Source organism: Schistocerca cancellata, chromosome 5 (genome assembly GCF_023864275.1).
Source record: "Schistocerca cancellata isolate TAMUIC-IGC-003103 chromosome 5, iqSchCanc2.1, whole genome shotgun sequence".
Classification (NCBI taxonomy): Eukaryota; Metazoa; Arthropoda; class Insecta; order Orthoptera; family Acrididae; genus Schistocerca; species Schistocerca cancellata.
In genome coordinates this window covers 393926793-393942249 of record NC_064630.1, presented here as the reverse complement: position 1 = coordinate 393942249, position 15457 = coordinate 393926793, and the positions used below count along the sequence as shown (strand labels likewise).

The following is a 15457-nucleotide window of genomic DNA, read 5'->3' as shown; positions in this document are numbered from 1 at the left end:
ATGTGTGAGGTGTGTTTATTTGTATGAATGAATGGTATGTTTTTTTGTTGAAGGCTGTGGCCGAAATCTTGTGTGTAAGTGTCTTGAAATTGTGCCTGGCTGCAACTAAACATGTCATCTGTATGGGAAGTAGCAATCTATCTTTTCCCACATTGTTGATATTCCAATCTGTAGTTTCCATTGTTTGAAATTACTTATTTTGAAATTTCATGTATTCACTTATTGAGCAGAAGCAATGATAATATAGGGATTCTCTAACAGATCTTCCAAATGGATTTATACCTAAGATCCATTTTAATTCATGTGGCAACATGTAGAACAGTTTTATTCCCATATAACATTTTCCTTTCTGACTCAAACTTCTATTACCTGGGATTAAGTGTAAGTTTATTTTTAACCTTGTATTGTGATTGTACGTGCCACAATTTTGTCTCATTCGACTTTCAATGCCAATTATACTTTTTAATATACTTTACTGTATCCATAATATATATTCATAGTAGTGGTAGCACTTTCAGTATTTTAGGAAAGAATTTATATGACTGTCTAGCACTGGAATAACTCAAATGGGTTCCTGAATATGAGGCCATTTTCATCTTCTTAAGGGCACATTAATAGGCTGAGTCACAGACAATAAACTAACCTCAGGATGGTGGAACAGAACATGTGGGGCCCTACACGGATCAATACTGGATCGACTCTTATTCTTATCCTACATAAAATAACACTAAAGTACGATTTGAAAACTTTAATGGTTTTTGAAAACTTTAATGGTTGTTGATGGCGCGAGCATACTAATCAAGGGTATGAACACAGCCTTACCAGACACAGCTTAACAGACCTACATCTGGTCCACAGCAAACTGTTCAATTCTGAATCTCATCCACATTCCACAGTTTCAGAGACCTGGTAGCACCAGCAGTAGACCATGTGAAACACTGTGTATAACATTCCTTGGAGAGCTAACTGAATAGAACATTGAAATAGTGTCACCTAATAGGTAAACTAATCAAGAAGCTGATTTCAGTATGTTTTGCTCTTAGAAATAGCTCTCGTTGTGTTAACTTATTGAGTATTGCCTTATTTTACACATTTTTGTCATCCAGTGCAGCCAAAGTACATAAAGTATTTATTCAGGAGAAACAAGCAGTAAGAGTAGGTAAACACACATTATGCAAAGACCTTTTTAAAAGTGCTGCAATTCTTGCACTCACTTCGCAGATAATAACAATTTCTTTGTAGACTTTGCCTCCTTGGGCTGAGTAACTCCTGGTGTTTCTTTAATCAGAAGTTATTTATTGCACTGTTCTTCACAAGACACAAAACCAGTCTATGCTGTGGAGTTATGAACATATAAACATGATAGAAAACCACCCTAAATATCTGCCAAGAAAGTCTGTAGTCTTACCAGTGTCCAGTGTCCAGTCACCAAAGAGAGAGCACAATATCATAGCCAGGCATAGCAAAGCGTCATGTTAGTTGTCACTGGAGTTTAGAATGTTTGAAAGTGATGGTGATCCACTGGATTGTGAGTTATATTTCTTGTGTAACTACCCATGTGTTCACTTTTTTGTCGTGTCTTGCAATGGTCGGTGCAACCTGTGGCAGCCATGATCTCAGGCTATCCATTTAGCTTTTCGAAGACAGCTATATAGGACCTAAAATTCTGGATAGATAAGCTGTTCAACAAGATATTATGTATCCTATTAACAAAACTGTGAAACTGTCAAGTCTGTATGTTTGAATATGCTAATTTCCAAACCACTAGACAAATTTTAATGGAGTTTTCACATGTAACTTGAGCATAGCTTGGAGTAGCATATAGGCTTTATTTCATCAAAATCTGATCATGGGGAAAAAAGATATTGAAATTTAAAGTTTTATCTAAAACTGCCATATCTATCTGTTTCAACACGCTGATCTCCATACCTACTAGATGAATTTTTGTAGGGTTTTCATAGGTAACTTGAGCAAATGTTGGGGCAACATACAGGTTTTATTTCACCAGTATTGGAACATGTAAGAAAAGATATCATAAATGAAATTTTTATCTGAAATCATCTACCCAGCATAGTATTTCAGATGTTTACCACAACAACATGATCCTCAGGGTATAATACACAAGTGAACTGATAGATGATGCTGTTAGTTTCAAAGTACACCAAAGAACCATTAGACGACATTAATGTTTTCAAGCCACTGACAGGTGTATTTTCAGAAGATTACACCAGTGACAGAATTAATGCACTTAGCTTTCTATCACACAAAATCAATTTGAAAAATGGTTTCCTGATTATTCTGTTGTGAAATTTAAGCCTATTGAAATTGCGTAGTGAAGTGAGGCTTGAAATTCCCTCTCTCCAACATAACATCATGGAAACAGAGAATTTTGACACTGCTTTTTGCAGTGGTTTTTCCTGAGGGGAAATACAGTGATATGATTGTTCCTTGGTATCAACTTGGGAGGAATATATTTGCATTACTTCTGCCATAACAGAGGACTGATTATTCAAATTTTAACATATACTGTTGTAAGATGAGTTTCACCTGCATATTGACTGCAGTTTATACTAAGACAAACTTTATGCAGTAAAAGAAGATAGCTTTTATAAATGTATAGTAACTCTCTTTTTTAGTATTTTTGAAGAAAACACTCAGTACCAGTGACCCAAAATAGGATAGTGGCACCATTATCATAATCATAGTATTTTATAATTTTTTGTTCTTGTGAATGATTCACCACTTTATTATTACAGGAATGCCCTCAGTTGCTGAGAACTACAGTCCTCCTGAGTCATCAGGGCCCTTTCCTCCAGCAGGGCCATTTCAGTGTTTACAGGCTCTGGGCATTCACCCATCTCATCAGCCACAAGATGATACACCTGTGTCTTTTCTCGAAGAATCTCTTAGAAGACAAAATGGGGCAGTGACGGGTTTTAATGGTGGCACAAATGGCTTTCTTTCTGGCAGGGTATGTGCAAGTGTTCTGTATCTTTCTTGAAACTTTCCTTTTTTTTGAAAATTTTGAAGTTCAGGATTCAACTGTGTTTTTAACACCTTGAGGTCCAGCCATTTAGGAGGGGCTGGCCAGTACTTACCTCAGCTCAGTACAGCTGATAGATACACAAAACAGAACAGAAAATTTACGTATCCTAGCTTTTGGAACTTTGTTCTTCGTTGGGGAGGAGAGAGGGGGGGAAAGGGAAAGAAGGGAAAGTGGATTCAGTTACTCACAACCCAGGTTATGAAGCAACAGGGGAAAGGTAAACAGGGAGGGTAGCAAAGATGGAGGCATGGGTGTCAGAGGGAAGCCAAAGATATTCTACTGTAAGTACTGTGCCAGCTTCAAACCAAAGAGGATGCATACAGAAGTAAAGAGGTATATAGTATAAAGACAAACACAACTATGTAGGATGAAAAGATGCATGAATGGCTAAAGAGGAAAGGGAAAGAGGAGAAGACTGAAGGATAAATGGGAGTGAGGTTGGTTAACATAGGTTCAGTTCAGGGGGATGGCGGGATGAAAGGCTGTGTTGGAGTGGAAGTTCCCATCTCCGCAGTTCTGAGGGACTGGTGTTGGGTGGGAGAAGCCAAATGGCACGTACGGTGTAGCTGGTTCCTAGGTCCCTAGAATTATGCTGGAGGGCATCCTCTGCTACTGGGTGTTGGACATCTCCTAGGTGGACAGTTCGTCTGTGGCCTTTCATGCGCTCAGCCAGTTTAGTTGTCATCATACCAGTGTAAAAGGCTGTGCAGTGCAGGCATGTCAGCTGATAAATGACATGTGTTATTTCACATGTGGCCCTGCCTTGAATTGTGTATGTTTTACCAGTAGCGGGGCTGGAGTGGGGGAATGCATGGGGCAGGTTTGGCAGCGGGGTCGGTTTCAGGGGTAGGAACCGCTGGGTAGAGAAGGTGGCCTGGGAATATTGTAGGGTTTGACAAGGATGCTACGGAGGTTATGGGGGCGACGAAAGGCAACTTTGGGTGGTGTGGGGAGAATATTGTCAAGGGATAATCTCATTTCAGGGCTTGACTTTGCTTCTGTGTGGTCTGGGGGTAGGAACATTGTTGTTGTACGGGGAGGAATGTATTGCTCTGGAGATCTGTTTGTGGACAAGGTCTGCAGGATAGTTGTGGGAGAGGAAAGCACTGGTCAGGTTATTGGTGTAATTGTTGAGGGATTCGTCACTGGAGCAGATACGTTTGCCAGGTTATTGGTGTAATTGTTGAGGGATTCGTCACTGGAGCAGATACGTTTGCCATGAATACCTAGGCTGTAGGGAAGAGAGCGTTTGATGTGGAATGGATGGCAGCTATCAAAGTGAAGGTACTGTTGTTTGTTTGTGGATTTGATGTGGACAGAGGTGTGGATGTGAGCTTCAACAAGATGAAGGTCAACATCCAGGAAGGTGGCTTGGGTTTTGAAGGACCAGGTGAAATTCAGATTCAAAAAGGAGTTGAGGTTATGGAGGAAATTAAGGAGTGTTTCTTCACCATGAGTCCAGACCACAAAGATGTCATCTATAAACCTATACCAGGCCAGGGGAAGCAGCTGTTGGGTCTTCAGAAAAGCCTCTTCCATGCGGCCCATGAAGAGGTTGGCATAGGACGGATCCATCCTGGTTCCCATGGCCATTCCCCTGATTTGTTTTAGGTCTGGCCTTCAAAAGTGAAGTAATTATGGGTGAGGATGAAGTTGGTAAGTGTGATAAGGAACGAGGTTTTTGGAAGATCTTCGGGTGGGCATTGGGAGAGGTAGTGTTCAAGGGCAGAGAGATCATGGGTATGCGGGATGTTTGTGTAAAGGGGTGTGGCATCTATGGTGACAAGAAAGGTTTCAGGTGGGAGGGGAGTGGAAATGGATTTGAGGTGTTCTAGGAAGCGGTTTGTGTCTTTGATGTAGGATGGGAGTCTGCGGGTGATAGGTTGGAGGTGTTGGTCTACCAGAGCTGAGATACGTTCTGTTGGGGCTTTGAAGCCTGCTACAGTGGGACGGCCAGGATGGTTCTCTTTGTGGATTTTGGGTAATAGGTAGAAGGTAGGGGTATGTGGCTCAGTTGGAGTGAGTAGGTCTATGCAAGCCGTTGTGAGGCCTTGTGAGGGACCTTGGATTTTTAGGATTTTCTGCAGCTCAGCCTGGATGGAGGGGATGGGATCATGTGTAACAGCTTTGTAGGTTGAGATGTCGGAGAGTTGACACAGTCCTTCTGCCACATACTCCACACAGTCAAGTACCACAGTTGTGGAGCCTTTATCCGCTGGGAGGACGACAATAGAGCAGTCTGTTTTCAGCTCCTTAATGGCACGGGATTCAGCTGGGGTGATGTTGGGGGTTGTCGGGATTTTCTTCAAGAAGGACTGGGAGGCAACTCTGGATGTGAGGAATTTCTGAAATGTCTGCAAGAGGATGGTTTTGGGGGAGGGGAGGAGGATCCCTTTGAGAAGGCGGTCGGAACTGTTCTATACAGGGTTCAACACTGGGTCTAGTATTTGGGGGCTGTGTTTGGATGGTGAAGTGATATTTCCAGTTGAGGTTCCAGGTGAATGAGAGGAGTTCATTAACCAGGGCAGTGTGGTTGAATTTAGGTGTGGGGCTAAAGGTTAAGCCTTTTGATAGAACTGATGTCTCTGGAGGAGAGAGGGATCTGGATGAGAGGTTTAGAACTGAAGTGGGACTGGTGATATCTGGCATTTGACTGTGGTTGTAGTTGAGATTTGGTCTGTGTGGGGTATGTACTGGGATTGGGAGATTGAGTAGGGTGGCTAGGCTAGGTTTGTTGGCTATGAGGGGGGTTTGTTGAAGGTGCTGTTGTGGTTGGTGTTTGTGAGGGATAGGGAGAGGGACCCCACTTCTTAGGTGCTGCACTAGCACTTTGGATAGTTTTTTCAGGTGGTGTGTGGCATGGAACTCAAGTTTACAGCTGGCTTCTAGGATGATGTTCATGAGTGTGTTCTCCAAGCAGGGGTTTGAGAGGTGGAGGACTTTAAAGAGAGATAGGAGCTGTTGGGAGTGGTGGTTACACGAAGTAGTGTAGAGATTCAGGACAAGTTGGGTAAGGGCTAAGGATTGAAGGTTCTGGAAGTCCAGGAGATACTGGTGGAAGGAGGGATTGCACCCAGTGATGGGAATTTTTAAGGTAAGTCCTTTAGGGGTAATTCCAAAGGTTAAGCAGGAGCGGTGGAAAAGTATGTGGGATAGCAGTTTGGCTACGGTGAATGCATGTTTCTGGAATAAATGTAAATAATGTGGTATAGGATTAGGGTACATAGTGGGTAACAGGTGGGTACGGAAATTAAATAAATAAAGTTAAAATAGTAATAACAAGAAGGAGTAAAACAAGAAGGGAAGGACAAGAAAGAAAGTAAATGTGTTGGTTAAAAAAAATGGGGGCGGGGGGGGGTGAGGATAAAGGTTGACCAGACCAAGCAAGTATGTCCAGACCAGGGGAAACAAACACACGTTGCTCAAAAAAAGATCGCGAATGGCGCAAAAATTTCCCAAAAAATTTGCTTGTGGCAGAGAAAGAAACTGTGCTAGTTTCATTTCCCTCCCTCCAATTATTATCTTCTTCCATTTATAGCCCACTTCTCTTTATTTATTTATTGATTTATATATTTAACATTCCATAGTCTTAACGTTTGTTATTCGCTGTTTTCCAGCCAACAATCACTGCCAACAATCTTTGTATAACAAATTTCCACACCCACCAGTATCATCCATTTCCGTCGATTTCTTGTTGCTGGCGATCTTTTTGTGCCATTGGCTAACTTTCTCTGTGGAAAAGTCTGAAGTATGCAGAGAGGTGTGTTACAGTCAGAGAAATACCATCTTGTTTCCTTCCTGCTCTGCCAGTAGATTGTTTTGTCTGCTCCGAACAAACGTTGCGCACCCTTGTTGCTTGTTGCTTCTTCTCAGTTGCAGGAATTTTTTCAGGGAAGTGTCATTCTACAAGCCTATTGCTGATGGTTCCACTGGAACAGTTTCTTGAGCCACAGTTGAGCCTTTCTGGAAGAGTCCTTCATCAATGTGGCACACAAAGGTGGAAAAATTACAGTTTTTATTCTCATTAGGGTTTCTAGTCTTATGATACAGAACAAAAGGCTTTGTTGCAGCCATCATGAACACGTGAAAAAATAGTTTTTTTCCACCACTTCCTTTGTTTCCTCTTGAAAGGATAATAGGAGATCATCTGATCACTTCTGTCAACCCCTGTTTTGTTCAGTTTATAATCAAAAATAACATCCAGTCTGGACTTGATCTTGACACCATCCGTAATACAAACAGGAGTGTTAGAGGTTGTCATTTTTTGTTTAGAGGAAAGGCATAATATATCCCTTGTGTCCTTCCACTTCAAACAAAGCAGGTGGTTTCTCCTCATTGACACTGACTGATTTCTTCTGAGTTTCTTCAAAACAACATCTTCTTTTGGCAGTTCCTTTTGATTAGCCATACATGTGCCTACAGCTTTCGTTTTATTTTGCCATAAAAAAATCAAAAACTCCTGGCCTTTACTCAAATAATCAGCAAGCAACCTCAGAAAGAGTGATGTTATGGAATTGTCTTTTGATCCTTTACCAGTGTATACTTCAAATCCCAGAATGTAACCAGTCTTTGAATCACAGACAATAAACATTTTTATTCCATACTTATCTGGTTTATTTTTTATGTCTGGTTTATCTTTTATGTAGACACGAAAGACCACTCACCCACGAAATCCACATGTCTTCATCAATGGTGAGGTTTTCGTAGGGATAAAATGATTTCATACATTCTCATAACAGGTAATCGAGAAAAGGTCTGATTTTATGCATGGCATTATGCTGTGGTTGCCCTCTGGCAATGTAGGTACAAGGTGCTATCCAAAACTTTTGGTACTGGTGCTGCCAACTGTTGAAAACCTTACCTTTGGACTAATGGTCAGCATCAACCTCGAAGTAGTTCCCATCCACACGTACACACGGGTCCCAGCACTTCTGCCACTTGTCAAATGTTTTCTGGAAGTCCTGTTCTTTGAGGGTGTTTATCACCACCAGCAATGCTTCTTGAATCCTCTCTAGGGTGTCAAACTGATGGCCTTCATACTTGAGTTTCAGTTTTGGGAATAGCGTGAAGTTGCAAGGTGCCATATGTGGCGAGTATGGTGGGTGCAGTACAACTGCCCTGATGTTTTTTGCCAAAAAGGTCCTGGTGAGTAAGTATGTGTGACAGGGTGCTTTGTCGTGATGCAGCCGCCAGTTCCCTTGATGCCAAAGTTTGGGCCAGCGTTGCCGCACATTTTCATGGAGCCGTTGCAAAACATCACAGTAGTATGTGGAATTCACTGTTTGGTTGGGTGGGATGAATTCTTTGTGCACAATTCCCTTGGTATCAAAGAAAACGATGATCATGCTCTTCACCTGTCTCGCTTTTTTGGGTATGGAGAGTCTGGGCACTTCCACTGGGATGATTGTTGCTTCGTCTCTGGGTCATAACCGTAAATCCAGCTATCGTCGCCTTTGATAACCTGTGACAAGAAGGTTGGATCATCAGATGCGGTCTGACGAAGGTCCGTGCACACTTCAACATGCTGTGCCTTCTGATCGGCAGTCAAGATCCTTGGCAAAAATTTTGCAGTGACACGATGCATGCCAAATTCATCAGTCAGCATTCGTTGATATGTCCCATAACCAGTACCCACTTCATCCCCAAAGTCTTGAATGGTTCGATGTCGATCTGCACGAACCAATTGTTGAAGTTTGGCAACAATGTCTGGTGTTGTGCAGCTAACGGGCCTTCCAGTGTGAGCATCACATTTAATGTCTGTATGGCTGGCCCTGAACTGAGCATGCCACTCAAACACAGGCTTACAGCTCATTCTCTGTCCCCCAAACACATGGTGAATCATTGCGAGGGTCTCCGAAGCACTTTTCCCAAGATTCGCACAGAATTTGATACACACGTGGTGTTCTGTTCGTGGATCCATCGTAAAATTGCCACACGCCAAACACAGAGTATTACGGAAATCGCTGTGGATACGCAGCACGTCCTCCCAGCTGAATGCTACTCCACACACTAACTCATCAGATATGCAGCTCTCGCCACCTAGTGGTGCAAAGATCTACTACTCCCACTTTCCAGATGGCAGCACCAGTCCCAAAAATTTTGGATTCCACCTCGTAGAGTTGTCATTCAAATGTAAATTTGAAAGTATGGCCTTGAACCCATTTGTGCTCATTGTAGATCCTGGGAAAGGGCTTGAAATGAAACTATCTACAGACCAGTAGTCTGCCAATTTTGATTTCTTCTCAAGGGACTTATGAATAATTATGGCAAAAAAGCCAATATATTTCATGTAGCTTCACTTGAACCCACAAATGTCAAACACTGTGTGGCTTTAGTTTGGAGCCTGCCTTCAGTTTATCATAAACACACTTTGCATACCTGTTCATTTATGATTTTATGTGTTTCATCATAGAATGTGGAAAGAAAATAGAAAACACATCAGGTGGAGTGGATCTTTCATCAACTGCAGCTCTTACTCCAGTTATGACAGAAAACTGTGGCAAAGGATGCTGTAGGTCCTTGAATCTCCAACCTAAACCCGTATCTGTTGATTTCGTTTGTGAAGACCGCTGCATTTCCTGTGGTGGTGCGGAAGACAGTTTTACAGCAGAAGAAAGAACATTGTCACTTGGAAGTTATTTGAACAGCAGCATATTCGTCATCAGATTCATATCGCTCTGTAGCTTACCTGAATTTGAATCTTCTTCGGACTGTTCCCACTCACATATTTCTGCCTCTGATCCAGGATCAATCAGTTTGTCTTCCAGTGCCTCTAAAATTTCTTGATTACTCAGTGAACATAACATGTTTGTAGTGGGATCACAGATAGTGATAAAACCGAATGAAACCGCATGCGAATGAGATGACAATGTAAGAACGCAAGGGCTCAGTCAGGTGCGATGGCAGCACTAAAGCTGGCTAATGCTTCTTTCCAAGTAATTCTAGAACCTGACAACAGAGAGCAGGGACAGCCAGCCAGATGTCTGTACAATGTTCTCACATGAAACGAGTCATTTTCGAGCAACAGGAGGCTTGCACGACATGAAACATTGCATCCTGAGGTACACTCAGGCATGGGTCATTGAGCTCGGTGCTGTGGCCCGAGCCACACTCGGGCTTTGTCACCAAAGTGTTAAATTTATCTGTTTGTCAGCCTTACTCTGTTTGTTTCTGTTCCAGCAAGTGTTTATTAATTACCATCTAAAATATCAACCCACTGCTAAATAATTAGCAACATGTAGAGAATTATTATGTATAATATACCTACATCTACAGCATCCCTGAATCTATGTCTGGATTTTGGAATTATTAGTTCCTTCTGCAAGTAGAAAAGATAGATAGGTTGAGGATGGCTGGAAAAGAGTGGTTGGTTTCTCAGACCCCAGGGTGAGATGAATGTGTCTGTCATCAATTTCATGGGAGACAAAGATCTGTATCAGTTGTTGGTAACTTCTTAGTTTATCAAAAATTCAAAATAGAAATGATAAAATGTTTGCAGTGGTAAACAAAAGAGAACCCTCACTAGACAACTTGTTCACTGGCAAGTAAGGAAAAGAGGGGGAGGGAGAGCTCTGAAATATAATACATAGAGTTTGTTGTATATTTCGTACATGTAAGTAAGGACTATTAGCGCAATATTACAATGAAATGATTCTCTTCTTTGTGGCTGTTTTCACAAATGTGGATTTACCCAGTATTCCAGATATAGCTGAACAAACATGAGATCATCAAAGTAATTGCATCAGGTTCTGGGATCAAAGGCCCGGGCTTGATAAGAAAGATGTAAAATATAGAAGTATTGAAATACAGTGAAGGAAAGTATGTCTTGCACATGAATTTGATTTGAGAATGGTTAAAATTGTTGTTTTCATGCTTGTGATCAATATTATAAGAATAAACATCCCTTTATGGGTTCCTATAATTTTTTCAGCTATCTTTACTCATGATTGTAGCTTTAATACAACCTTTCTTATTTATTGTTTGGACTGATTATCTGTCATAATAATTCCTGTGTGAATGACAGCCTGTTTCAGAAGGTCCTCTTAGTGATAATGAGAGTGAAAGTAGCAGAAATCGAACATTCCATCGCTCTATATCTATGGGTACAAATGGAGCACCGTGGAGCAGACGAGAAGGGGATGGTCGCATAATTATGATGCGGAAACGTAACAACAGTAGTGGTGAAATGATTAGTGGTGAGTTTTCAATGTTTCAGAACATATTTATATCACCAATTACATTTTTAATTATGAATACTATTCTTGACAGGCTTTCTCAGAGCCTCATGGAAAAAAAACTACACCAAGTATTTTTGTATGAAAATAAAATTAAGTGTTAACATTTCATTACTCATCTGAAAAAATAAAGTGGCAAGTTATTTCAGTTATGTAATGCTAATTTTTAATCTTGATTAATGAATATAATACATTTACTTTGCATAATGTTTATACTAACATATTTGTGGTTGTTGCTTTCAGATGGTGGTTCCTCATTATTATGTTATCCCTCGGCAGCACTACAAAAGTTAGTTCCTAGTATAGATCAGTCAGCAATTGTGTCACTGACCAAAACAGAACAAGCAAAAGGTAGCCTTGATCTTCTGAACCGTCCAATCATGATGTTCCTGTTTCAGCAGCATAATCTCGATTATATGCAGCTTGCAATGAGGCAAGCTTTACGTAAAGCTACTTGCAGAGTCTATGCAATGCAGGCAAGTAAAGCTAGAAAGACCATATCCAGTGAAATTATATTTATTTTTTCCATAAATGTGCCTTTTCTCAACAGTTGGGTTCAAAGGTGTAATATTTAATACAACACAACACAAACTGCCTTTGACATTTGGTTTTAACATCGCAGTGTTTCAGTAGGCATGATCCTATGACAGATGGTATCCCTCTCGCCTTCCTCTGACCTTTGAACTGCTTTATTGAGCCAGTTAAAGGGGACATACATTCTAATTCATGCTCCAAACCACAGTGCAGCCTGGCACTTTTTATGTTAAGAAATCATTTTCAGAGATGAAAGAAGTGACAGAAAATATCCTAGCTATTTAGCAGTAGCAGCAGAACACAAAACATATCAAAATTAAGAAAATTTGCAAGCTTTTGGAGCCAATGGCTCCTTCTTCTGGCAGAAGGGTTAAAGGGGAAGGAAGAGGGATGAAGAAAATGGACTAGCAATGTTGAGGAATGGGGAGAGTTTGGAAAAGCTGCCCAGAACCTGGGTCAGGGGAGACATAGACAGGATGAGAACGAAAGACTAATTGCTGGGGAATGCACCACATGAGATGTGAAAATTTGAGAGCTTAGAGGTTAGAGATACAGTAATAAGCAAGACAAAGATTACTAACAAAACATCGGTCATTAGTAAATAAGAGCAGAAAGTTAAGTGCATAGTATGTGTCAGGTGCAGGGGGGGGGGGGGGGGGGGAGGCGTTGGCAGGGAAAAACAGACAGGTCAGAAAATAAAATATGTAGAAAACTAAAAGAGAGTGAAGAAGGTTGCTGAGAAGAAATGCAGAGACTGAAGAAATTAGTGTAAACTAAGGCAAGGTTGGTAGTGAGAATGAAGGACATGTTGTAATGCCAGTTCCCCCTGCAGAGTTCTTAGAAGGTCATATGTGGGGGAAAAATCCAGATGTCACCTATGGTGAAATAGGCACCAAGGTCATGTTGTAGAACATGCTCAGCAACAGGATATTGTTTGTTGCCAATGTACACCTTCTGCCTATGTCAGTTCATCCTGGCTAATAACCTGCTGGCAGCCATACCAGTGTAAAAGACCAAAAAGTGTTTGCATAAGAGGTGGTATGTGACATGTCATTTCAAAGGTGGCTCTCACTTCAATAATGCATGTTTTGCCAGTTACAGACCTGGTATAGGTGGGGGCAGGAGGGAGCATAGGGCAAGTCTTAAAGTGACTAAATCACTGGAGTAGGAGCCATAGGTTAGGGCAATGGGTGCAGAAGGAGCATGGGGGGGGGGGGGGGGGGGAGGAGTGACGAAAAGCTATTCTAGGCGCTGTGGGCAAAATGTCGGATGTCAGGTAGAATTAACCTCATTCAGGGGATGATTAAGTTATAGCCTTGTCAAAGTAGCTGATTAATTCATTCAAGACGAGGATAATACTGTGTGCAAGAGGTGTATTCATAAGTCAGTTTTGGAGGCATCAGTCATTCCAGGAGGAGATGTAATGACCTGGACAATCTACTTTTGAACTAGGCTGGTGGGATTATTGTGTCCAGTGAAGGCTGATGTGAGGGTGGTAGTGTATTCTGTAAGTAGTCTGCATGTGAACAAATTTGTTTATCTCGGGCCAAGGCTGGGTGGGAGGGAACGTTTGACATGGGAAGGATTGCAACTGTCAAAATGTTAGTGCTGCTGTTTGTTGGTAGGTTTAATGTGAACAGGAGTGTGTAGCTGACCCTCATTGAGGATGAGATCAACATCAAGGAAAATGGCATGTGATTCAGATTAGGAACATGTGAAATTTAATGGCGGTAATATATTTAGAGGTTCCAAAAATTTTAATAGGTCAGCCTCATCTGAGTCCATAAGGCAAAGGTTTCATAAGTGTATTTAAACCAAACCTAGAGCTGAAGGCTTAGATATTCTAAGAAAAACCCCTCCAAGTGACCCATGAAAAAGTTGGCATGGGAAGGAGCCACCCTGGTTCCCACAGCCATGCTGATGATTCGTTTATACGTCAAAGTTGAAGTAGTTGTTGGTAAGTATAAAGTTGATTAAGGTGAGCAGGAAGGACATCATAGGCTTGGAATCCGGTGGGCACTGGTTGTTATAGACAGAGGTGCCATCGGCAGTCACTAGGCACAGATTTCAGGCAATTCAGGTAATCATTGGTATCTTTAATATAGGAGGGAAGTCTTTGTTCTACAGATTACAGATATTGATCAACTAAGGCAGATATACATTCAGTGGGTGCTTTGAAGCCAACAACTATGGGATGGCTTATTTGGTTGGGATTGTGGATCTTAGGAAGAAGGTAACAGGTTGGGGTGCATGGTTTGAGTGGAGTAAGAAGTTCTGCAGATTGACATGTTTGCCATTTGGAGGGGCCAAGATTTTTAAGGAGGGACTGTAGGTCAGTTTGTATCAGAGAGATGGGATCTTAATGGCAGATGTTGTACATAGAGGTGTCAGACAGCTGGTAAAATTGTTAGAATCTCTAAATTCATCCTCCCAATCAAAGTTTACATGGGCCTATACCAAATCCCACGTCACTTTCATTGTCGCTGACCTCATTCACACTGAATGTCAGCTACACACTTCTGTTCACATTAAACATACTAACGAACAACTTACTTACATTTTAACTTTCCCTCCCTTACTGTCTTGGCATTTGAGGCAGATGTATTTGTTCACATGCAGACTCATTACAGAAATGCACCACCGTTCTCACATCAGCCTTTACTGGATATAATTACCACACTAGCCTAGTTCAAAAGCAGTTTTCCTGGGACGGTCTCATCCAATCCTGGTACAGCTGATCCTTCCAAAAACCAACTTGGGACCACACTTCTTGTTACTTGGTATTACCCTGGTCTTGAACGTACACTACTGGCCATTAAAATTGCTACACCACGAAGATGACTTGCTACAGACGTGAACTTTAACTGACAGGAAGAAGATGCTGTGATATGCAAATGATTAGCTTTTCAGAGCATTCACACAAGTTTGGTGCCGGTGGTGACACCTACAACGTTCTGACATGAGGAAAGTTTCCAACTGATTTCTCATACACAAACAGCAGTTGACCGGCGTTGCCTGGTGAAACGTTGTGATGCCTCGTGTGAAGAGGAGAAATGCGTACCATCATGTTTCCAATTTTGATAAAGGTCGGATTGTAGCCTATCGCGATTGCGGATTATCGTATCGCGACATTGCTGCTCGCGTTGGTCGAGATCCAATGACTGTTACCAGAATATGGAATCGGTGGGTTCAGGAGGGTAATACGGAATGCCGTGCTGGATTCCAGTGGCCTCATATCACTAGCATTCGAGATAATAGGCATCTTATCCGCATGGCTCTAGCGGATCATGCAGTCACATCTCGATCCCTGAGTCAACAGATGGGGATGTTTGCAAGACAACAACCATCTGCACGAACAGTTCGATGACGTTTGCAGCAGCATGGACTATCAGTTCGGAGACCATGGCTGCGGTTACCCTTTATGCTGCATCACAGTCTGGAGCGGCTGCGATGGTGTACTCAACAAAGAACCTGGCTGCACAAATGGCAAAACATCATTTTTTCGGATGAATCCAGGTTCTGTTTACAACATCATGATGGTTGCATCCATTATTACGGCCAGAGATGGTTGTTCTGGGTACTGATTTCTGAGGATCTATGCACCCAAACTGCGTGAAAATGTAATCAGACTTCAGCTCTAGTA

The 15457-nt window shown here is 41.8% G+C and overlaps 1 protein-coding gene across 1 annotated transcript in view; it reads left to right on the top strand.

Moving 5' to 3' along the window:
- Nucleotides 1-15457, top strand: part of LOC126188561 (E3 ubiquitin-protein ligase MYCBP2-like) — a gene marked incomplete at its 5' end in the record, with an annotated part of 354851 nt that overhangs the window by 175951 nt on the left and 163443 nt on the right. The window contains 3 exons of the mRNA XM_049930160.1: nt 2757-2971; nt 11070-11241; nt 11524-11756. Of these exons, the coding sequence (XP_049786117.1) occupies nt 2757-2971; nt 11070-11241; nt 11524-11756 (620 nt within the window). The remainder of the gene's footprint in view (nt 1-2756; nt 2972-11069; nt 11242-11523; nt 11757-15457) is intronic.